Below are 23,725 nucleotides of genomic sequence, written 5' to 3'. Positions count from 1 at the left end.
CTAGGAAATTAAATACAATACACTCATGTCATCACCTGTCATTTCATCTATATTCTGTGAGCCATCTCTGGATGCTATCTATTCAAGGCAAAGTGCCAGTACTTTTTGACCGGTGCAGCGCAATGGCCATGCTCTGCATTCAACATTTACGTTTCTAGCAGAGAGCCTGTGGTCTGCATGAGCACCATTTTGCTTTGGCACAAAACACGTGAATGAAGTGAACCAACTTGTCTACCAATTGTATTGTCTCCTTTATATGTGGCTCATTTTTTATATGTATCCTCACAGAACTATCCTTATTGAAGACTCTGTCTACCACAGAGCTGAGTATTATAGCATGGAAAGCATGAATGAATGAGAGTGTGAGGATTGTAAGCATGTGTTTGCACTTACTGAAAATGCTTGGCCAATAAATTTAACACTATGGATCCAGCTTTTTAGAAAGCTGGGGACCGCGGATGGGCCAAGTACATAGCTGAAACATGTCGATCAGGTTTTGTTAGCCGTCCCTTTTGTTTTCCAAGAATGAGGGATTAGAAATATCTACAGGGATTTTTAACTCCATTACTGTCTGTATTCTCTTCTACAACCCAAAAACTATTCCCTGAAAATAGGGAGCCCGGTCACCCCTGTTAATCATTTCAGATCAATGTGGTAAACTAAATGAAGCATACGACCTAGGTTGGTGAGTGAGGGTTTGTTTGCCTTACAATTCTTTTGAAACCCATATACTTGAGACACCTTGGCCTCCTGCATTGATAAAGAGGACCCTCTATGTCCTGATTGCCTGTTGTGTTTGTAGAATATATATCTGGGAAAATGCAGTCAGGCAAAGCCAAATCCTCTCTTTCCTCCTTTTTAATGTTTGATAATTGACTTACCTTATTCCATGATAAAGAGACTGAGAACTGAGATCATGGCAGGCTTATGGAAAATATATTCCTGAAGACAGTACTTGTCATGTAATACAATTAGGTGTCAGGACCTTTCGTTTGCAGCTTGCACCACCCATTGCTCCTTCCAGCTCTGTCAATGAGAATACAAACTCAACTACTAACCATTGTCCTTCTATAAGTGTGACAATTTAGAATGTTTCAGGACCCCAAAGGAATAAGAATGGCTTGGGTGGTCAGTATTTGTCATTTTAATGTATATTAAATTATTAAACAACGGTTGTTGTGCTTATCTCTAAATTAGACTAACAGCGCCATCGTGTTACAAACTCTTGTAACTGCTAGTGTTGATGATTAAGTGCCCGTGTCGAACCCCGGAACCCACGGCACAAATTAAGCACTGCCTGAAGCGAGTTGGACAACACCTCTCATTTTAGTGGATTCGGAAAGTGGGTATCTATCAAGGGATAAGTGTGGAAAGCAATTGGTGAAAAGGTGTTGCCTGACGCGATTAAAGGTTTAGTCGGTGTGGTAATGGCAATGGTGGAGAATTAGAGGCTCTAGGCAGCGAGTTACTGTCTCAGAAAGTAGAATTTTGGGGGCAAGAGAAGAGAGGCGAGATTGATGCATTGTCCCTGTTGGAAAATGGCCCTCTCTGAAGGGTCACCCCAGACTTTTTGCCTTCCTCCTTCTTGTTTTGTGGAACTCTTTTTGTTGGCCTTAGGGCTCTGAGCACTTTACCACTGCTAACCAGTGCCAAAGTACATGTGCTTTCCCCTAAACACGATGACATTGGTATATACCTGATTGGCATGTTTGATGTACTGGTAAGTCCCTTGTAAAGTGGTATACCATATACACAGGGCCTGCACTTCAAATGCTACTAGTGGGCTGCAGCACTGATTGTGCCACCCACAGCAGTAGCCTTTCAAACCTGCCTCAGGCCTGCCACTAAGTGCCTGTGTGTGCAGTTTACTGCCACTTCGACTTGGTATTTACAACTACTTGCCAAGCCTTAAACTCCCCTTCTATTACATATAAGTCACCCCTAAGGTAGGCCCTAAGGACAGGGTGCTATATAAGTAAAAGGTAGTACATGGACCATTCTGTTTTGCATGTCCTAGTAGTAACAAATTTCATATTTTATTTTACACTACTGTTAGGCCTTCTCCTTTCATAGGCGAGCAGTGTGAATTCCTTATTCACTTTTAAGCTGTAATTCCTGATCAGAGAGGAGTAGCTTGTTCATGTTTCATATGTCTAGAATGGTGATGATAATTCCTGTTTTCATATGTGAAGTTGTATTTAATATTACTGTTTTAGAAAAGCACTTGCTGCTCTATGTGCCTTACAGCTTGTCTCCAATACATGTCTGGGTTAGGTGACAGCTACACTTTGTGCATTCCCTCTAGACAGCAACAAACACAGGAAGGTGAGGCGCATCTGCATTCTGAGCACTCATCTGCATTCCGATGGGTCTTACCAGGCCGGGAGGAATGGGCAGGGCTGACACTAATACTTCAATAGGTAGTGTCCTTTCCACAGAAAAAGCACTAATTTTCGCCCATAGATAGCCTGGCAAACAGAACTGGGTTGAAAGGGATCCTTGGGCACTTCAGAGAGCTGCATTGAAGTCACCCTTTACATCAAAGGCATTTTTGGGTATAAGTACTGGGTCTCTGACACCACTACATCAAGACCAGCTTCAAGGTAAGGACCATCGCATGGAGAATCTAGGTACTTTTCAGTGCTCTGGTTGATATCAAGGGACTTGTAAATGAAGTTCTGCCAGAAGAAGAAGAACTATTGTGCAGGTTAAAGAACTCATCTTTGAACTGCAGACTTGGAAGGCCTGCTTTCCTCTTGTGTTGCCCTGTTGCCTGCTGATCTCTGACTCTACTGAAGGAGAGCTGGACTCAACCTTCCCTTCGAGTGATCTCCAAGGCTTTGCTAGCTTGCCTCCTGTTGCTTGAGACTCAGGGAAATCCAAGTCTCTACCCCTGCGCCTAACTCATTGGAAGTGGCCCAGATACTTGCAACATGGATTTCGATGCATCTCCTGTCTGTGTATAGCAGAACCGGTGCATCGACCCAGTTGCTGGAGTAAAATCAGCGCATCGCATCAGAACCAGCGCTTTGGCTCAAGAAATCGCCACATTGGACAGCATATCGCCACAGCTGCAGCTTGGTGAGATCGACGCATCCCCTCAACTGCGTGGCAGAATCCGGTGCGTTGCTCAACGCCTCTTGACTCCGGCACCCTTCTTCGGAACTGATGCATCGCCCTCACTGCATGGAGAAGATCGATGCATCTCATTGCTTGCAACCAAGAAAGGTACTTTGTTCACAGGGGACTGCTTGGATCACCATCAGCCCGAACTATGACTTTGCCCAGGTCCAACACAACCTAAAGTAAGCTTTTTAGCATTACTTGCTTCTAAGCACTTTTCTGCATTTATTCCTTTAAAATTCAATTTCTCAAATTCGATACATTGGATTTTTGTCGTTCTGTTCTAGTTTTGTTCAAAATATATTAATCTATTTTTCTAAGTGTATGTGTGTGTGTGTGTGTGTGCGTGTGTGTGCGTGTGTGTGTGTGTGTTACAGAAATACTTTACAGATTGCCTGGTTGATTGACTTTAAGATGTTGTTTTTCAATCACAAAACAGCTTACAACTCTTCACCCAAATACCTTGCAAACATGATGACTGTGGTGATGGATTCAAGCTTTGCTTACAAGCTGCCTTACGTGGCAACCACATTGGAACGGTACCCGAGCACTCCCCTCAGGCAGCACCTTACACTTATTTGCACATGGTAGAGAACATACCTTAATGACGTGAGTTGTGTTAAATTCTGTCTGTAGGATGCAGTCCACCTGCACGCACGTGCCACAACATTTCAACGGCTGAACCTTATACTTGTAACCCTGTGATGCATGAACAAGAGAAAGAGTGCACCGTAAATCACAGTTGAAGGCAGCACTTTGAGTAGGAGGCAATCATACATGTGAAATGCAATAGATCTGAAAACAATCAATTAAGGTACAGCATAAGCTTCGCCCTTTTTATTGGCAACACCGATCAGTTTGGTTAACTGAGCGTCTATATTTGTAAATCGCCCCACGTCTGGAAAGTCTCTAAGCTCATTTAAGCACATAAACGTTCGCACAAAACGTTTTTTTTTTAACAGCTATTTGAAATTTGAAAACAAATACCCAAGGGGGAAAAGTGTTTCAGTACGTTTGTAACTAAAAAACACAATGTCAACACTACATCAAGACCAGCTTCAAGGTAAGGACCATCGCATGGAGAATCGAGGTACTTTTCAGTGCTCTGGTTGATATCAAGGGACTGTCGCCAGGGAGGCCTTGGTATGTAGGCTCTCAAATACCACACAGACCAGTTAAAGTCATGCCATGGTGGCAGCATGGGGTCAGTAACAGGGTTTCATGACATATCAACAAATCACTTTAGGCTGCATGAGAGTCTACCCGTCACAATATGGGCCATCATGAGACCATAGACCAGCAGAAAGGACATTGCCACGGTTAACTCTCCTCCTCCTCCCCCCCAAGGCTTTATGACAGGGAGTGAGAAGGAGTATTTGTGGGTTTGAAGTATGTATTCCATAGAAACAATTACTGATCACAGCATTGATCCGCAGGTCAAGGGTCATTTCAGCAAGCATCAGAACCCATAAGGTGCTGGAGGTGAGGATAGGTTAGCAATCTATTTAATCACACAGCTATTAGGCAATTAAATGTTTTGTCGATTGTCTCACAAGGGGCAAGTAATGATGCCTGTGGGAAGGTAGGATCCTTCTGCATGGTTACCCCCAGTTTTTGCCTGCTGCTATGCTGTTTATGACTAGTCTGGCTGGGATCCTGCTAATTAGGACCCCAGTCGCTCTGCTTTCTCCCCTAAATTTTTATGGTAAGTACTTAGTTACATCCCAGATTGGATACTGGGGTACCCTTATAAGTCCCTAGTATATGGTACTAAGGTACCCAGGGGTCCCCCATGGGCTAAAGCATGTATTATGCCATCCATGTGAGACCATTCAAACTCTCTCTCATGGCCTGCCGTTGCAGCCTGTGTAAGCTGGTGCTAGCTCCACTTACAAAATATGTAGGTTTTCCTATATCTAAGGTCACAGCACTCAAAACCTATAAGTCACCCCTAAAGCAAGCCTTTTTAATCCTGAAGCAGGGTGCTCGGTTCTAAGTGTGAGGGTGCCCCTGCATGAGCAGGACACCCCTACAGCCTACGGAGTCCATTTCCCCGGGTTGTGAGACAGCCATATAATATATAGAGGGACACTTCGTCATTACGCGAGGATCATCTCAAAACTGGCTGTAAGGAACCACATTGTGTTTAGTATCAAATGTGTTGGAATCATACCTCCCACACTGTTTATGGTGTGGGGGTATGATTCCAACATGGCCCTCCGTTAGGTCCTCAGTCCTCCTGGTCCTCCAGGTACCAGTCTTCTAGACCCAGACGGCACAACATGGCTGCTGCCGACCAGAGACACGATTCTGTCCTCCTGCTGCTGAGCCAAGCTCGAGCAGGGTAAGGCAGAACAATAGGTATCCTGTCACAGATCGGGTTTATTGTATTGGGGATGGGTAGGAGTGCTTGCCAGTGCCACTCAGTCTGTTGAGGGGCACATTTGCAGAGCCCTCCTTGCATATTCCAGTTCAAATGAGCTCAGGAAGTTGTTGGCTCCCGCTCTGGCGCAAAACTGGACAAAGGACATGGGAGTATCCTCCCCACTGTCCAACCCCCTCCTCTGGGAGGGAACCATGAATCGTCCCAACCCTTTCCTTAGGGTACTGAAGGGCTTACCTGAGGGTGGGTCCCCAGATTCATCATGCGACACAATTCAAGTCAGACACCACTTCACCTTCGACCGTCTGGCCACTCTGGACTTCGCTCTGGGAATCAAGGCTACAACCAGGAAGACTCCTGCTTCTCCTGATCTCTTTGCCCTGCTCATCTGCTGCAACGTCTTAGCCTGTGCTCCATACAGGAAATCTTCCAATGCCTGTGGGCATCCAAGACACCTGAAGGAATCTCCCTTGAAATGAAGGAGTCACTTCCCTGCATATGCAGGCACCGCTACTAAGCTGACTGGTCTGCTTATCCTGGGCTCCCACAGACTCTGAAAGGTTCAGCAATGCTGGTTGGTGTTTTCCACATTCCTTGAGGCCTACCCTGTACTCTCACCAAGTTTGAGACCAGTATCCCTCATTGGAGCTGCAGGACACGAATCCCTGTGCACCACATTGACTTGCCGTTGCAAAGGCTTGTTGGCTTACTTCCATCAAGATCTTTGGGCTCCAAGTAGCCCCAACCTCAAGCATCTCCAGTGACCAGAATCTTTGACCACACCACATTGCTTGCACCGTGGGCCTGCTTCTTTGGTTAACTGCTCGAGGTCCTCTTGTGACTCCAGTGCCTCCGACCTGTGGGTCCTGTCGAGGGTCACATTTAGATTCTTTGGGCTCCCCTAATTGCTAGGGCCTGCCCTGACTCCGCTGCTTGTGGTGAGTCTCCTGGACCTTGATGGTCCCAACACTGCACCTTCTTCACGTCCACGTTGGTTGCAGGTGCAAAGGCTTGTTCGTGCTCCCGCCGGACACTGACCCCTCAACTTTCGACATCTGATGTGGGACAGCTCGTGTATGGCTCCTAGTCTTCCACAGCATCACCTGGTCTACACAGGTGCAGTTCCAAGATCATCGTCAGCTCTCTTGCAACACCCGACCGGCGGGCATTCGTCTTCCGTGCCTCCTGGTCACTCGTGAGTGACATAGACTGTATCCCCTCTCCTTGTAGGTTCTTCACATCTTGAATCCACCTTTGGGTTCCACTGTACACTTTCCCCTTCTCCAGCAGCGGCACTTCACACCTATGCACACGGCTTCCCTAGGGCAGGTATCCTGGGTCCTAAGGTATCCACAGGTGAGGTGGCACTTCAAAATCCTGTCTTCCACGGGGTTTATTCAGGGTCCACTGGAAGGGTCCTGTTTCTTTAAAATTGCAGCCCGACCTATATGTTGATTTGTATGGAGAACGCGGTTGTGTTCCTTCACTCCACACGACCTCCGTGGGGCTTCTAGATACTCACCGTGGGTGGTATCTTGGGTCTCCGGCGCTTCTATGTCCACTGAGTATTGTCTTGACTCGAGTCGTGGTTCGCATACTACTATTTTAGTGTATGGTTTTAGTCACCCCCTGGGGACCGTTGTGTATTCTGTGCTACTTACCTGTTTCTAGTGCAAAGTATTGTGTGCATTGCAAATCTCCGGCTAGGAGATATCTGTATGTGTTAGTGAAGTGTCTTATAATAAATACATATTTTTTATAAATACACTGTGTGGCTCTTTTTCACTTAATCTATACCTATAAGATTATGTTCTGGTAAAACAAGCTGCTTCACACTCCTTCTGGACTAAGCCGGAAGGCTGCTCTCCACTGCTACCACTTAGAAAGCTTTCTAAGGTTGACTAAAACCACTAAAATCATCATAAAGGTTGCCTGGATCAGTATAAGGTGTCCACTTTCATAAATGTACATCATTTACTGAGCCAGTCTCTCACAATGCCTTTATCTAGTTTATTTTAAATGAGTTATACTAAGACCAAAGCTTTGCAATGCACATCTGGCCTTATTTATACAAAACCATATACCTCTCTTATAAAAATAAAAGGAATACTGACGTCTCCTGGCTTAGGCCACAGAATCAAGATAGTAGTTTGGAAGGCAGAATGATTAAATCTCCACTACTATATATCCACTTTAGTTCAAAATGGGAACACAAGGCAGTGTTAACAGGCATGTAATAGTGGCTCTTGCCTATGGCTACTGGATGATAAATTCTTTGATGAGAGAATGCTCTAGAAAATGGACAACTGTCTGCCTTTTTCAAACATCCCTCTCCTATCCTGAAAGGAAGAGTAGGCAAGCTCTTACTGAGCTTCAGTAGCACTTTAGCCAATGAAACCAAAGGTAAACAGAGGCAAACCAAAGATCTCTCCTAAGAATCATTGTCCCACCAGTAGATAGTGTGGGCTGAGCTCCTGGCTTACTCTTAGGGGAGTTTAAAAAAAAGGATACAGTTAAAAGAATAAAGAATGCAATGTTCAACCTAAGTTAAGATATATGGGCTAAATAGCACGAAAAGGTTTGAGAAGAAGTGATATACAAAAATTAATGACTAATAGAAATAACTATTATCATAGAAGTCTAGAGAAAGAAATGTTATCCTATTGAATTAGTAGCTATCAGTTTTTGGAGCAGGACAGAGGAGAACATGCGAGGGAATGTGATTCGATTAGATTGATGAGTAAACCCAGTAAGAAAAGTGACATTGGAACTTGGATTTTGTTATGGTGATCAATCCTTTCCTGTGGTTTTTCTCCAAAAGCCATATCTGATGATGGCATTTCAAGGTGGAATAGACTGACTGTGAGACCGCAGTGATGAGGACTGAAGAGCAGAAAAAAATCATCAGTCATTGGATGGTGCCACAGTGTCATCAACGCTGGACAAGGAGTTGTAGGTTGGCTTGCGCGATTTTCCTCAGTTGATGGTGTGAAGTTACCTGAACTTTCTTCTTCCTCGGAGGTGATGACCAAAGGCTGAGTCAAGCACATCCTCAGATCAGACTCCTAGGCGTCCATGGAGGTGAGGGATTGCAGCGATTGAGAACTTCTCAGAGAGGTGAAGCTTGGTCAAAGTCCTGGAAAGGTTGCGCCTTATGAGATTGATGCTGAAGATTTATTGCCGCCTTCTAAAAACATCTGAGCTCTAGGAAGTAAGATTGTACCGCAATGTAAATCAGTAACAGCTGTCAGGATCCCACAGTCAAAGATTTATGAATTTTGAATCAAACAAATGAGATAGAACATTTTAGGGTCATCAGTTTACTACCCAACACACGATTTGGTGAATTATTTCCAATAGTTCTCTAACATTTCTGTACCAGACTGATGGATACTTATAGTAGCCAGGCTCTGGACATCAATGCAGCCTGTCTCGATCTCATTTCCTCCTTTACTTCACCTTTAATTTTACAGTTACCAGTTCTCCAGTCTTCTTGGCACTAGGGCCTCTAGAGAGGAAAGACATGACTAGCAGGCAGAGGGCTAGTCTCTCTTTAGGGTGAAATTGTGAATATTGTTTACCCAGCTTACCCAAATCAGTTCATGGTGGGGTCAAGTCAGTCAATCAATCAGGATTTATAAAGCGCTGGTAATGACCTAAAAGGGTATCCAGGCGCTTGCAGGACCTTGTGGATTATTCGAGTAGCGAGGTCTTGAGGGCTATTTGGAATTTTGGTAGAAAGGTGATGGTATGGATTTGCATGGAGAGACTAAATCAAGTCTTTGCGGTGATTTGGGAGAAGGAGAGTCCTCCATTTCTGCTTCCTCTGTAGATGCAGGGAGCATGGGAAAGTGAAAGGGAGACAGAGTGTAGTCTTCTCAATGGTTGGTGGCAGTTCAGGCAGTGGTTAGTGCACAATGGTCCTTGGTTGTGTAGAGCCTTGTGTGCGTGGGTCAGCAGCTTGAATTGGCATCTCTTCTGTACATGAGCCAGTGGAGTTGCCTGAGGTGGGGGGTGATGTGAGTTTGTCGGGGAAGGCTGAGGATGAGTCTGGCTGCTTCGTTCTGTATTGTCTGAAGTCTCTGTACAAGGTATGCAGTGATTCCTACATAGAGGGCGTTGCTATAGTCCAGTCGACTGGTGATAAGAGCCTGTTTCAAAATGCATCGCATGTGTAGGGGGTCGCCATTTGAAGATCTTACGTAGCATGAGCATAGTGAGAAAACAGGTAGAGGAGATGGCATTGATCTGTGATTTCATGGTGAGCTTATTATCAATGATGATGCCTAGGTTTCTGGCGTGGTCGGAGGGAGTGGGGGCTGGTGCTAGGTCTGATGGCCACCAGGAGTCGTTCCATGTGTTGCTGCTGTTGCCGAAGATCAGTACTTCCGTCTCGTCCGTGTTCAGCAGCAGGCAGTTGTTCTTCTTCCAGTCGGCAACTCTTGTCAAGCATCTACGGGTTCTGTTGGTGGGGTTGTCAGTGAATGAGAGGATGAGTTGGGTGTCCGCTGAGTAGAGACTTATGTTGAGAATGTGGGATCTGATGATGTTGGCCAGTGGGGTCATATATGCGTTGAAGAGCGTGGGCTGAGGAATGAACCCTGGGGAACACTGCAGGTGATGTCATTGGGTTCAGAGGTGAAAGGTGGGAAGTGGATCCTCTGGGTTCTTCCAGTGAGGAAGTAGGTGATCCATCTGAGTGCATCCCCTTGGATGCCAATCTGGTGGAGTCTTTCGATCAGAATGTGGTGGAATATGGTGTTGAAGACTGCCAAGAGGTTGAGGAGGATCAGAGCTGCCATTTCTCCTTGGTCGAGAAGAGTTTGGATGTTGTCGGAGGGCTGCGATCAGGGTGATTTTGATGCCATTATTGCTGCAAAAGCTGGATTGGGAGTTTTCGAGTAACTGGTTCTGCTCCAGATGTGTCATGAGTTGTTGTTGATGATATTTTCTAATACCTTAATTGGAAATGGGAACAGGGAGATTGGGCGGTAGGTTTGAGTTTGCTGCAGGCGGCGGTGGGCTTTTTGAGTGGTGGTCTGACTTCAGCATGTTTCCAGGTGTCAGGAAAGGTTGCGGTGGGGATAGAGGTGCTGAACAGGGTGGTGAGTTCCTGGCCAATCCTTTGGCTTCCAATGTTGAAGATATGGTGCAAGCCTGGGTCTGAGGGAGCTCCGGAGTGGATGGATTTCATGGTGGAGGTGGTGTCCTGGGTGAAGAGGAGGTTCCAGGTGGTCAGTCTGTATTTCATGTTGGATGCATATCTGCGGAGGAAGTCTGTAGGTGTGGGTTAGGGTTCAAAGTTTCGGTGTATGGTTGTGATCTTGTTGTGGAAGAACACTGTGAGGTTGTCGCACAGCTCCAGTGAGGGTGTGATATCGTTTTTGCTGGCAGCAGGATTGGAGAATTCCTTAACAATGTTGAAAAGCTCCTTGATGTTGTTGGCGCTGATTTAGATGTGTGCGGCTAGGGCTGTTTTCTCTGTTGCCCTCAGCAGGTGGTGGTAGAGGTTGAGAGAGGTTTTGAAGACTACCCTGTCGGAGGTGTCCTTGCTGATGAGCCTTCTCCTCTCCAGCTGTATGCAGTCTCATTTTGCTTCTAGTTTAAAGTAAGAACAGCTTGTCTGCTTTCGGGTCCAAGGAGTCATTGAATTTCATCTCACTACACATTCAACTGCCAAAACCCCAAAGGATTTGGTTTTTGAAAAATAAGCTCATGGCTCCAGGTTTTCACTTCCTTTTTCGAGCATAGTTTTGGCTGACATCAAAGGTGGAAGCAGCCGTCTGTCAGAATTAGGGGGGATGTTAGACCTGACATCCTTGGTGTGATATTCCCCAAAAGGTTTTGCCTTCACTACTCCTGTTTTGCTGAATTCGTTTTTGTTGGCATTAGAATTCTGTGCACTTTACCACTGTCAATCAGCGCTAAAGCGCTTGTGTTCTCTCCTTCAAACATGGTAGAAATGGACTAAACCTGTTTGGCACATTTAATTTGCTTGTATGTACCTAGTAAATGGCATTAACTGTACCCAGGGACTATAAATTAAATGTTACTACTAGACCTGCAGTAAACACTGTGCCACTGTTAGAACTGGGGGTCTCTAGTTAGCAATGGTTTGCACCTTTGTCCAAATAGGGACCCTTGCTTCTAGTTAGGGAAAGGGAGATACACTCCTAAAATAATCCCTGCTCACCCCCTTGGTAGCTTGGCACGAGCAGACAGGCTTATCTCAGAGGCAGTGTGTAAAGCATTTGTGAACACATACAGTAACACAGTGAAAATACTACAAATGGACACCACACCAGTTTAGAAAAATAAGTAATCTTTATCTAAACAGACCAAACGACAAAAATCCACAATACAGTATCAAAAATAAGACCTTCAAATGGTAGAAACAGTTCAGTTCAAGCAAGTTGTAAATGCAACACTTTTCTCTTGAAGTACCCTAGGTGCGTCACCCAAAACAAACAAAAGGGTCACAGGGAAGGTGATGCGTCAGTTTCTTTCTTCGGGGAGGTTATGCGTCGGTTTCTTACTGCAGCGCAGGGGAGGTGATATGCCTGTTTCTTACCGGAGAGGAGGGGATGCGTCTGTTTCTTACTGCGTTCCAGTTACGATGCAACAAGATGGCGCCTCGATGCGTGGCGATGATCCGGTACGATGCAACAAAATGGCAGCGTGATGCGATGCGACAGTCCAGTACGATGCGTGATCTTTTGCAGCCGCACAGCAGGTGCTGCGACGGGTTTCTCGGACCCGGTGTGGATGCGGCACACTTCTTCCTGGTTGCTCGGCGAGGCATCGGAACCATGTGTGGATGCGGCACGCTTCTTCCCTGTGGTTTAGCAATGCATCGGGAATCGGTACGGATGCAACACGCATCTTCCTCGTTGCGTCGATCTTCCAGCTCCTAGCGACAAACAGTCTCTAGAGGTCCTAAACAGCAGCAGGCACCTCTTTGCAGGTTAGAATTTCCAGCAAGGAAATTCAGGGGAGCTGGTGGTGAAGTCTTTGTGCCCCTGAGACTTCAGAAAAGGAGGCAAGCTCAGTTTCAAGCCCTTGGAGATTTTCCTCAAGATGACAAAGTAAGAGCAAAGTTCTTTTCTACTTTCCTTGGCAACAAGTAGCCACTGCAGGCCAACCCCCAAAAAGAAAACAGCATGGGGGCAATCATCTTCCTCAGCTTCTCCCGCTCTTCTCCTTGGCAAAGGTTCCTCTTGATTTCCCAGAAGTGATCTAAAGTTCTGGGGTCTGGGTCCCCTTTTTTATACACACAAATTCTTTGTTCTCTGAAGACAGAGAGTGTCTGTACCCAACCAAAAACAGTTCTGTCCTCACTGGTGCAGCTTCCTGGCAGGAGGTGGAGACAGCACTGTTGAAAGCACACCTGGCCCAGGCAGGTGAAAGGAAATCTCCTCCCGCTACTCTAAATTCAACCCAGGTCCCATTCAGCCCAGCCCTGACCCATCAGACTGCCAGAGCCGCTGCCCTCTCCCGGCTCCTGTCACTCACAAGCCAGACATGCAATACACAAACCTAGCAGAGGCACACTGGATGGTTAGGCAAGAAAATACCCACTTTCTAACTTCACTCTATTTTCCAAATTGGTTTGGGATCTTTCTGGTATTGTGGTTTCACTTGTTTGTGTCCTGCATAAATACTTAATACATTGTCTCCAAGTTAAAACGTACTGCTTTGTGCCAAGCTACCAAAGGGGTAGACACAGATTCATTTAGAGACTTTTTGTTGTTCACCCTGACAAGGATTGTGATTTTGCCATAGTGGGGCTTCCACCCCTCTCAATAAATAATCCAATTTCTTAAAGGGAAGTATCACCCACCAAGCCTATAGACAGTGATCTGCAGTGGTCCCTCTGATGATTTTTCTTGGGCCTATCTCTTACTCCATGATGGTCCTGGGCATGAAGGTAAGATGGTCACAGACATGTTATTCAGTGTTTGAGGAGGTCTATTCAAGCCTGTCCCAGACACCAGAATATGCATTTTTATGAGTGACTGAAATAAAGTAAACTTGTTATTATTTTAGTAAAATACGTTTTGGAACATTTCATCAAACGAATTGAGGCTCAGTGTGTGCTTATGGACTAATCATTCCTAGAAAAAGTAAAGACGTGGCTGGAGAGAAAGTCAATCACCATTCCAGGCCTACTTCAAAAGTTGCTGGGCGTCATTCCATTGGATGTTCATGGCCTATGGCACTAGATGTCACAATTGAACTAGATGAATTTGGCATTCGGAATGATTGATCGAGTCACTCACCAGAGGGCAGTCTGTGTAACACTCCATGGGCTCGCACACGACAGAGTGCATCTCGGTGTCTGGATCCGGAACCCAGGAACAACGGCACCGTGAGCAAGGCTCAGAGGCACTGTAAATGAGCACTCCAGGCTGAAGAAAACAAACAAACGCAGAGTTTGGAAATAAAAGTATAATTCCCTGAATGGTTAATAAAAATCGTGACTTTTTTTCTCACTCCTGTGGCTGGATATTTATTCTCTGAAAAGCGTTTTAACCACCTATCACAAAACGTAACAGCCCCCTCACCTCTCCACCTCTGTTTTATTCAACTATAAATTGTCCCATAGTTTCTGAAAATTCAAATTCGGTGGAATGCTTGAAGCAAAGTAAAATAATTCAATAGATGTTAACATAGCATGCAGCGAACACCCCTTCCCCCCACAGAGGTCTGGCAGTCTATTGACAGATACCGGAGGTAGCCGACTTGAAAGGATGAAAGGCTGAGTGACCCCACCAGGTGACCTTCAGGTCAAACACAGATCCATGGAGTGGCTGCATTTGGCCACGAAGCTAACCAGTTCAATGGTGCTAATTGTTTTTTTTCCCAAATACTGAGGGGCTCATTTATGAGCCCCTGCGTCACTTCTGCACCACCGGTGCGTCACTTTTTGTGACGCACCAGTGGCGTAAAACATGCGCCATGTTGCGCCATATTTACGAAGTTGCGCATCTAGGTAGATGCGTCACTTCGTAAACCCCTGCGCTACATTATACCTGCGCCAGGTATAATGTATGCAGGGGGGGCGTACCCCCGCAAGAAAGGGTCGTAGGAGTGGTGCAGCGAAATCTATGAGATTTCGCTGCGCCACTTCTAGGACACCAATGCGTCAAAACCTTACGCCTGCCTAATGGCAGGCGTAAGGGTGACGCAGGCCCTTTCACATGGGGCTTGCCCCATGTGAAAGGAACATTGCAGGAGTTGCGTCAGGCTTCCGACACAACTCCAGCAATGCGCCACTTTTTGCGCCGACAGATACGTCAGTTATACTGACGTATCTGTCCTTTCTTGCGACATGATGCGTCATATTATAAATATGACGCATCATTGGTGTCGCAAGGAGGGCGCACTGAGAAGTGACGCATCGCTGCTTTCACGCAGCGATGCGTCACTTCTCATAAATGAGGCCCTGACATTCTATTGCATGTATAAAAAAGAAATGTATTGTGAACATGGCATGTTTAAATACATTATACATTTACATCAGAGGGCAGATGTTTTCCACAGCACATCACTAGAACATCTGAATGCTAGGCCTTGCTGAGAGTTGGAAGGGTAAATTTTCTTCACTGCCAAGAAGGCGAAATAGAATCTGCCACACCTGAGGTGACAAAGTGACTGCATCCAAAACGGGTGGTCACATTATGGTTGTTCACTTTGGATCTGGAGTGACTCTATGCCTCCTTGCACAATTACAAATTCTATACTTTGAGTACTCGAGCCTTGCATTTCCCTCCAGAGGCTGATTGGATGGCTCCCTGCCTTGTCGTGTTACAACCAGCTGCCCTATGTCTACTTCTATAAATAATTTCTGAACCATGTGATCATTTTTCTCACTGAGCAAATATTGTTTATGAAAATGTCCGTTTGTCTGTGTATGAATTTGATTATAATGTATTTCTAATAAAGCATCCTACGTGTTGTTTTTTGGTTGAAGCTTGTATCATTAATTGGAGTGAGGGGTAGCCTCCTACTTAGTTTCTTTTAGTTTCCATACGTTTATCTTGACTAGCACCTCAATAAACGGTTGCTGTTTCCATTATCCTATTGCCTCGGTTTCGTAGAGGTTTACAGAGCATCTCCTATTGTTGTAGAATATGAACCCAAACAGGAGCAGCCATTTTGACAAAGGGTGCCTGATGTAATTTCTGTCGCGAAAGTGGGAAGAAATACAATTTCAATGCCAACTTGTCTCTTCTCCATAACATGCTATGGGATGCTGCCCAGCATGGTAGTGACCCTATACTTATCTTTTCATTAAACCCAGCGGTAACTCTGGTTCACAGCAATTTATAACAGTGTTACTGCTGCACCCTAGCAGCGAATATGAGAGCCCCAGAGAGGTTTAAGTTACACCATGTCCACCAGCTACAGAAGAATTTAAAAGGTGGTTTTGTTACTAATTTGATGAATGGGAAATATGCTATATATTTATAGTTACCATCTTTGTATTCCTTCCTTCCTTCCCTGTCTGTCTTTCCCTCCTTCCTTCATCGTTACCCGCTCCTAAATCTCCCGGCCTGCCCCTCCACATCCTACCACCCTTCCCATCACTAAGACCAAAGATAATGGACGCCGACTTCACACTAATGTGGCCTGGCCACAGCATGCATAAACACACTCAAATGAATATTTTTCAGTAATGTTATGTTGTGTTTACTTTTTCCGGTGCCGTGCTCTCGTGATGCACACTCCGTATTCCACTTTGGAGTAATGGGGTGGACAGCTGTGGGGACAAGCCGGGTGAAGCAAGATGCTTGAACAGGTGGGGCTCTTGTTGGAATAAATCTTGCTTAAGTAATCCCCAGCCTCATTTGATTACTTTACAAAGTGGAGGTGAGTGAGAGCACCCCACCAGCGAACCTTCACGCTACTTTATTTAAGGAATTTATTATGTGAGACGTTGCTTTCTACCTTTCAGATTCATCGTACATGAAGTATCCGTTTACTGTTTTTGTTAACAGGTTACGGTTTCTTCTTGACCGCTAAGGTTTACATTTTTAAAAAATAATTATATTTGTGGCTTACGGCTGAAAGAAGTGGCTGTTGACGGCATCATTTGAAATGGTGGCGCACGCTGATTTTATTCTTGTGGGCATTTGTTGACAAGCTGAAGGTTCCTTTGGATGTTACACGTCACCTCACCATCGCTGGTGGTCTGGCAACGCAACACATTTTCTGGCAAGGATATGTGAGGTTTTTAATGCAAGGAATATTCCTGTTACTGTCAAAAAAGAGGCTGAGAAAGAATTGGACACATTCATTGAAGATGATCTAATTGAAAAAATATAATCATCCAAATGGGTTTCCCCACTTGTGGTGGCCAGATGAGCGAGTGGATATATCACATTGTGTATTGATCTGCGCCACTTAAATAATAATATCTTAATAGATCAGTTTCCCTGTACCGGATATCAGAGAGGTTGGCTTCAGTAAAGACTGCTAATTTGTTTTCAACAATAGATCTTTCTGTAGCATATTATCAAATCGCTTTGTCTCTCAAAGATTGATGCATACACTATTTAGGATAACACCTAACGTCCAGTGCCTCCATGACGATATCCTGATATATGGAAGGGACAAAGAAGAACACAATACCATTTTGGAGAGTGTGTTGGGAATTTTGGATATGAGGGGTTTGAATGAGAAGTATTCCAAATGTAAATTTGCTGTAAAATCTGTGAGATATTTAAGGCATGTATTGAGCACGGATAGTGTGAGACCCAAACTGGGAATGGTGGAAGCGATACAATTAGCACCTGCTCCATTAAGTAAAGATGGTGTACGGTCATTTTTAGGCCTCACAGATTTTTAAGCTATGTATATAAGAAATCTTTCTTGCGGCCCATTTCATATTCAACAGTTACTTAAAAACAAAAGTGAATTCGATTGGTGCACAGAGTGGGAAGAGGAATTTTGTGATGTTAAGACAGCCACTGCTTTGTGTGGTTTTAACCTCACTACTGTGATCACTAATGTAAGATCCTAAGGAGGACGAAAGGATCACTCAAACAGACAGGTTGTACAAAGGAAATTCAGGTTTATTCCTAGGAAGAAGAAACCCATCCACAGCTCCACATCCAGTACAGGTAACAGCCCTGGTCATTTGAACCAATACATTCCATCACCTGGGAGACCAGGAGTAAGCACAGAACATCTAGTAACAATAACTTATGACATAAGCAGGCGAACATGCTGCAGCATGCCACACACCTTCCCCCGTTAATCATTAAAAAAAAAAATAAGAGAGGAGAATAAAAGCAGAAGTGACAATAAGCATAAAATTAGGATACAAAGTCTTTTAAATAGCTTGGCCTTTTAACATTCCTAGAAGAGATGCGTGAAGAACCAGAAACATCACCAGCATCTTTCCTAGTTACATATTGATCACAGAACTCACTCCCTTTGTGCACAGAAACTCTGTTCAAATTCCAAACCCTGTGACCTTGAGTTCTGACAGCATTTTTGAATACTTTTATGACCCATATCGGCTTGGAAAACTGAACCTTGGTACCAGGTTGCCTGATGACAACTAAATCACCAACCAAGACCTTGGTTTCTTTAGCAGATTTCTTAGAATCAAAGTATGATTTCGTGGATAAGCATCTAGCCTCTTCTCTATTGCGCCAGCCAGCAGAGACTTTCTCAGATGAAGAGAAAGAGGCAGACTCTTCAAGATGCCTTACCCAAGAGGGCTCAACCAATGTACAGGGAGACCTACCTCTAAAAAGAACAAAAGGTGACTTTCCAGTAGTACTGTGTGGTGTCACCCTATAACTTTCAACTTTCTTAAGAACCTCCTCCTTCCAATTCAGACCAGCACACTTTGACCAAGAGATGGTTTCTTTCAACACCCTGTTAAATCTCCCCACCATACCATTTGTCTCTGGGTAGTAAAGAGAACATTTCTTATGCCTGATGCCACGATTTTTAAGGAATCTCTCCATTTCACGTGAAACTAATTGAACACCATTATCAGTGAGAATAGTTTCAGGGTAACCTTCTTTGGCCATGAGAGATTCTAAGAATTTGATAAAATGAACAGTTTCTATGTTAGTAGTAAAATTAACTTCATGCCACCTGGAGAACAGATTAATAAGCACCAGAATGAAAACTTGTTGACCATTAGAGTGAACTGACCCAAGTATGTCCAAGGCTACATCTTTCCAGGGCCTAGAAGTTCTCTTACAGCCATTGGCTGAACCCTTGTAGATTGAGACTTTTCGCTCATGGAACACACAATACAATCCCTCACCACTCTTTCAACATGTAAGTCCATACCCGGCCACCAGTGAGAGGAGCGAAGTCTCTCTTTGGCTTTCAACATCCCAGAGTGTGACTTGTGGGCTAGCTCTATTAAGGTTTGATGAAGTTTAAGAGGAGGAACAAGTCTAGTATCACGTAGAAGCAAACCATCACAAACAGCCATCTCATCTTTTAGGCCCTCAAACTCCCCAGCCTCTTCTGATGCTTGTTTCCTTGAGTGCCAACCTTTGTGAATAAGGGGCAACAGTTCTGAAAGAACAGGATCAGCATAAAGTTCTAAGCGCCATTGATGCTCATCAATGATCCCATCCTCAACAACACAAACATGAATATATCATCATCGTAATCCTCATCCTGGATATCATTTTCAACCTTTCCCACAAGCCTCAAAAGGGTATCAGCTATGCCTTTCTCTATACCAGGAATGTATTTTATGTCAAAATCATACTCCTGGAGAGCTATGACCCATTTGGTTATTCTGCTAGACAGCAAGTCTATCCCTTTCTTCCTGAAGGTTTCACAGAGGGACTTGTGATCAGTCTTTATTACAAATTTGGTACCCCACAAAAACGTTTTAAGTTTCTTTACAGCCCAGAACACTGCCAAAGCCTTCCGTTCAATTACGGAATTGCGAGACTCAGCGTCTTTGAGACAACGAGAGAGAAACATTATAGTTTGCATTCCCCCCTCACCTGCCTGCAGAAGAATGCCCCCCAAACCCTTGAGACTAGCATCAGTAGTAATAAAGGCAGTCTTGGAAGGGTCAAAACGTTTGAGTTTAGGAGCATTATTGAGTTTTTACTTAAGAGAATCAAATCATGACCACACTCTTTAGTCCACTTGAAATCTACCCCTTTTCTCAAGAGAGACCTCCTACAGCAACTTCTCTCCGCAAAATTCTCAATGAATTTAATATAATACTCTATCATTCCAAAAAACTTCATGAGTTCCTCCCTGGAGGTAGGAGCAGTCATGTAAGTAATGGTGTCAACAAGATTAGCCTTAGGAGCAATACCCTCACCCGACACAGTGTGTCCTAAATAGTGGATCGAGGATGTTCCAAACTGACACTTTTCAGCTTTAATTGTGAGGTTTGCTTCACTCAATCTACATAAAACACTGTACAGACGATCCTCATGTTCTTTTTGATCCTTAGCAAACACAAGAATATTGTCTTGATAGACACAGACCCCTTTGCAATCCTTAAGAAGCTTTTCCATTACATGTTGAAAGACAGCCGCCGCAGACACAAGGCCAAACGGCATCCTTACAAATCTGAATGTCCCAAAGGGTGTTATAAAAGCTGCATAGTCCCTTGAAGCTTCAGCCATTTCAATTTGGTGATATGCCGAAGCTAGGTCGATGGTGCTGAATGCCTTGGCTCCTCCTAGCAATACCAGGAGCTCTGAAATGTTTGGAAGGGGATAACAATATACTACCACACATTCATTAAGCTGCCTCAAATCCACACATAGTCGCAGGGATCCATTGGCCTTACAGGCTGCCATTACCAGAGCCAACCAATCAGTCCCTTCAACTTCCTCAATTATACCTCCCCGCTTGAGCTTGTCTAACTCATGTCTCATTTCATTCCTTACCGACAAGGGAACATTTCTCACTTTGCAATTTGAAGGTTGAGAGTTATGACTGAGGTGAATGTTGAGCTTAAAGCCCTTGAGACACCCAAGTTAATCCCTAAAAACAGTAGGTAAACTTTGTTTGATCTTACTTGCAATATCAAGATCAAGTTGTTCATGAATGGAATTCACATGCTCCTTCAACTTAATGGGACAATTGCTACCGGGATCAAGCATAACTCCTAAATCCCCTTGGTGGAACCAGCTAATTATGCTATCCCCTTTTTCAGACACATATATCTTCCCAGAAGTGTTGCGGTCCTTGTACTCGATGAGCCCTATGAAGTAACCACGCAGTGGAATGGGCTCCCCTCCATATGCCAAAGGAAGTATCGGGCTTCAGAACAGAGGTCTTGTGAGCCAACTTGCTTTGAAAGAAAACCCTTGAAATGATGGTGATTTAAGCACCAGAATCGAACAGAACCCTGGTGAATTCACCTTCTACCTTGATCTCATCCACCAGGCAAGACTTATGTTGTATACCAGAATCTACTTGGACAACAATCTGACCACAGACAAAGTCTTCTTCTGAAATCCCAGTTTCCACACATTTAACGTTAGAAGAGGGACTCTTGGTTTTACAGACAACAGAGAGATGTCCCTTTTTTTGCATTTAGCACAAATGACATTTAAAGCAGGGCATTTTTTGTTGTTAGCTAAATGCCCTAATTTATCACATCTAAAATATTTAAATACCACAGGTTTCTTTTTAGTTTTAAAACCAACCTCAGGTTTTGACATAGTTTTCACCTCATCCTTAACAACTTGAACAGTAGTTTGCTCATCTTGCTTATCCTTTTTTATAGTGTCAATACACTTGATAGAGTGTTCCACCCTTTTCGCCACTTGAACTACTCCTTCTAGTGAGGGTTCATCTCTCAACCAGAGCTCCTTACGGATTCTTTCAATGTTGCAACCCAACATAAATTGGTCTCTGATCCTCTCATCCAATAATCCTGCAAACTTGCAAGATGAAGCCAGCTTCCTGAGTTGAGTGATGTAGACCTCAACACTTTCACCTTCATTTTGTAGCCTTTTTGCAAATTGGTGTATCTCTAATATAGTACTAACTTTGGGCAGGCAGTGTTTATCAAGTTTTTTCATACATATTTCAAACTCATTTAAATCTCTCCCTTCTGCGTCACTGAGTTCATGGAGATGATCAAAGACATCTTGGCCTTACGATCCCAAACAGTGAAGCAGAAGCGAAGATCTGCGCTCAGCACTAAGGCTAACTCCACAAAATTTGGCATAACGCTCAAATACCCTTTTCCACTTATGCCACTTAATAGGTGGCTCTCCAGGCGCCATGAGAAAGAAGGAAGGAGCTGTAACATTCTGCATGGTAAATGTCAATATAAACAGCAGTAAACTTTAAGAGAATAAAATTGGCAAAGCGATAAATGAGGCAACTGTAACACTTAAAGTGTGTCACTGTAGCAAGGGTTTGCTTGAAAGACTTGAATGCAATGTGTGTGTCACAGAAGTGGCCCACTGTATTAGTATGACCTGTAAAAGTAGAAATTTTAGGGCTATTCACAAAAGCAATACTGTTTCAAGTACATGTCGCTGATGTTGCGCACAAACAGAAAGAGCGTTTATTATAGTGTATGCCGAGTTGTGCGTGCGTGTCACAGAAGTAGCAGGCTGAGTGAAGACTGAAAAAGGTGCACGTAAGTTTTATAATAATTGTGTGCGTGTCACAGAGGTGACAAGCACCGTTGAAAAGAGATTGGCGGTGAACTCAAGATGAGGATTGGAGAAGTGATCATAAACTATTGGTCAGGTTACTCACTGCTGATGGAATGATTGAGATATCAGTACGTATTGCTAGAATGTCTACGAGACTTCAGGATTTTTTACACAAGATATTTTATGTTCCAGGTAAGGATAATGTGTCAGCATATTTTTTCTTTTTATCAATACTGGGGTAACAAATAATAGTAGATGTGTGCGGAGTTGGGATGAACATCACATAGCTCTAGTACATGACAAAGGCATATCTTGGGTAGAAGAATATGTTAAAGAAGAGGTATTGTAAGAGATTCTCAGATATATGGAAAACGGTTAGTCTGCTAAAGGATCACAAAAGTCAGACTTTAGGTGTTTCTAGGAAGTCAGAAATGAACTTAATGGCATATTGTGGAGAGGTGATAGAGCTTTGCCTCCTAACAAAATAAGAAGGTTGATTACTATGCTATGTCTTCAGGGACATGGAGGTGTTGTAAGAACTAAACAGTCTGTCAAAAAAGGATTCTGGTGGCCAGGTTTGGACATATATGTAGAAAAACTAGTCAGGAACTGCATGACATGCCAATGCTGACAAAGCATTAAAAACTTTAAGACCTAACATGAGTAAACTATGTACTACAAACAACCCAACGGAGACTTTTGTGGTGGACATTTTGGGCCCCATAGGGGTCAAAACTAAGTATGTAATTTCTGCTATAGATGGATTTCCTAGATGGCCTACAGTAAAGATGATAGACAAGTTAGACACGGATACTGTTCTGTGTTTTCTTGACAACGCATTCACTGAAGGGGTGCCTATTCAGAGTATCACAGATAATGGCGTACGGTTTTTGTCAGGAAGAGCTTTCGGTTATTTCAATAGAGTTGGCATTAAACATCAGACCACATCCCTTTGTAATCCCAGAGGGAATGGCATGATTGAGCGATTTAATAGAGTGCTTAAAAGTGCCATGCAAATTGCAGGGATTGAGGATTTACAAACACACAAGACGGTATGGATGTATAGGGCCACTATTAATTACATGATTGGTTGCTCTCCTTTTGAAATTATGAGGAAGAGGATACTTCGGACTAAGAGAAACACTTCATGGCTGGTGGGATCCCCCACTGTTAATTTGGATATGAATATTTTGAGAAAGAAAATTGAGGACACTCAGAAGGTTATAAATCAAAGTATGACTGTAGGAGAGGATCAGTTGGTGGTTCAAACATCATGGTTGGAATGCGGGTCAAGGTAAAGAAGCCTTGAAGAGTGGAAAAAGGAGAGAGCCAATTTTCTGGGCAGCATGAAGTCATGAGCGTTTTAAAGAATACAGTGAGACTGAGCGATGGAATGGTTTGCAATTATAAAAGATTTGTCATTCTTAAAGGTGAGAAGCAAGTATGTAGTAAAGCATGATGTAGTGTTCAGACTTTGTTATGTCATACGCTTATGTCATACATTCTTTCTACCTTGTACATATATTCCATTAGTGTTCCTTCTTAGAATGTTCTTCGTGTAGAATGTTACTTCTTGAATGTAGCTTCA

At 43.9% G+C, this 23,725-nt stretch overlaps 1 protein-coding gene across 1 annotated transcript in view; it reads right to left on the bottom strand.

Annotated features, from left to right (window-relative positions):
• The window catches only part of LOC146860841 (uncharacterized), a 915,295-nt gene that overhangs the window by 123,465 nt on the left and 768,105 nt on the right, over positions 1-23,725 (bottom strand). The window contains exons 37-38 of the mRNA XM_085646176.1: positions 13,786-13,914; positions 3,724-3,822 (exon numbers count right to left, since the gene is read on the bottom strand). Coding sequence (XP_085502302.1) covers positions 3,724-3,822; positions 13,786-13,914 — 228 coding nt within the window. The remainder of the gene's footprint in view (positions 1-3,723; positions 3,823-13,785; positions 13,915-23,725) is intronic.

This window comes from Triturus cristatus, chromosome 3_1, assembly GCF_964204655.1.
Source record: "Triturus cristatus chromosome 3_1, aTriCri1.1, whole genome shotgun sequence".
NCBI classification, from domain to species: domain Eukaryota; kingdom Metazoa; phylum Chordata; class Amphibia; order Caudata; family Salamandridae; genus Triturus; species Triturus cristatus.
This window is presented reverse-complemented; position numbering and strand designations above follow the sequence as displayed.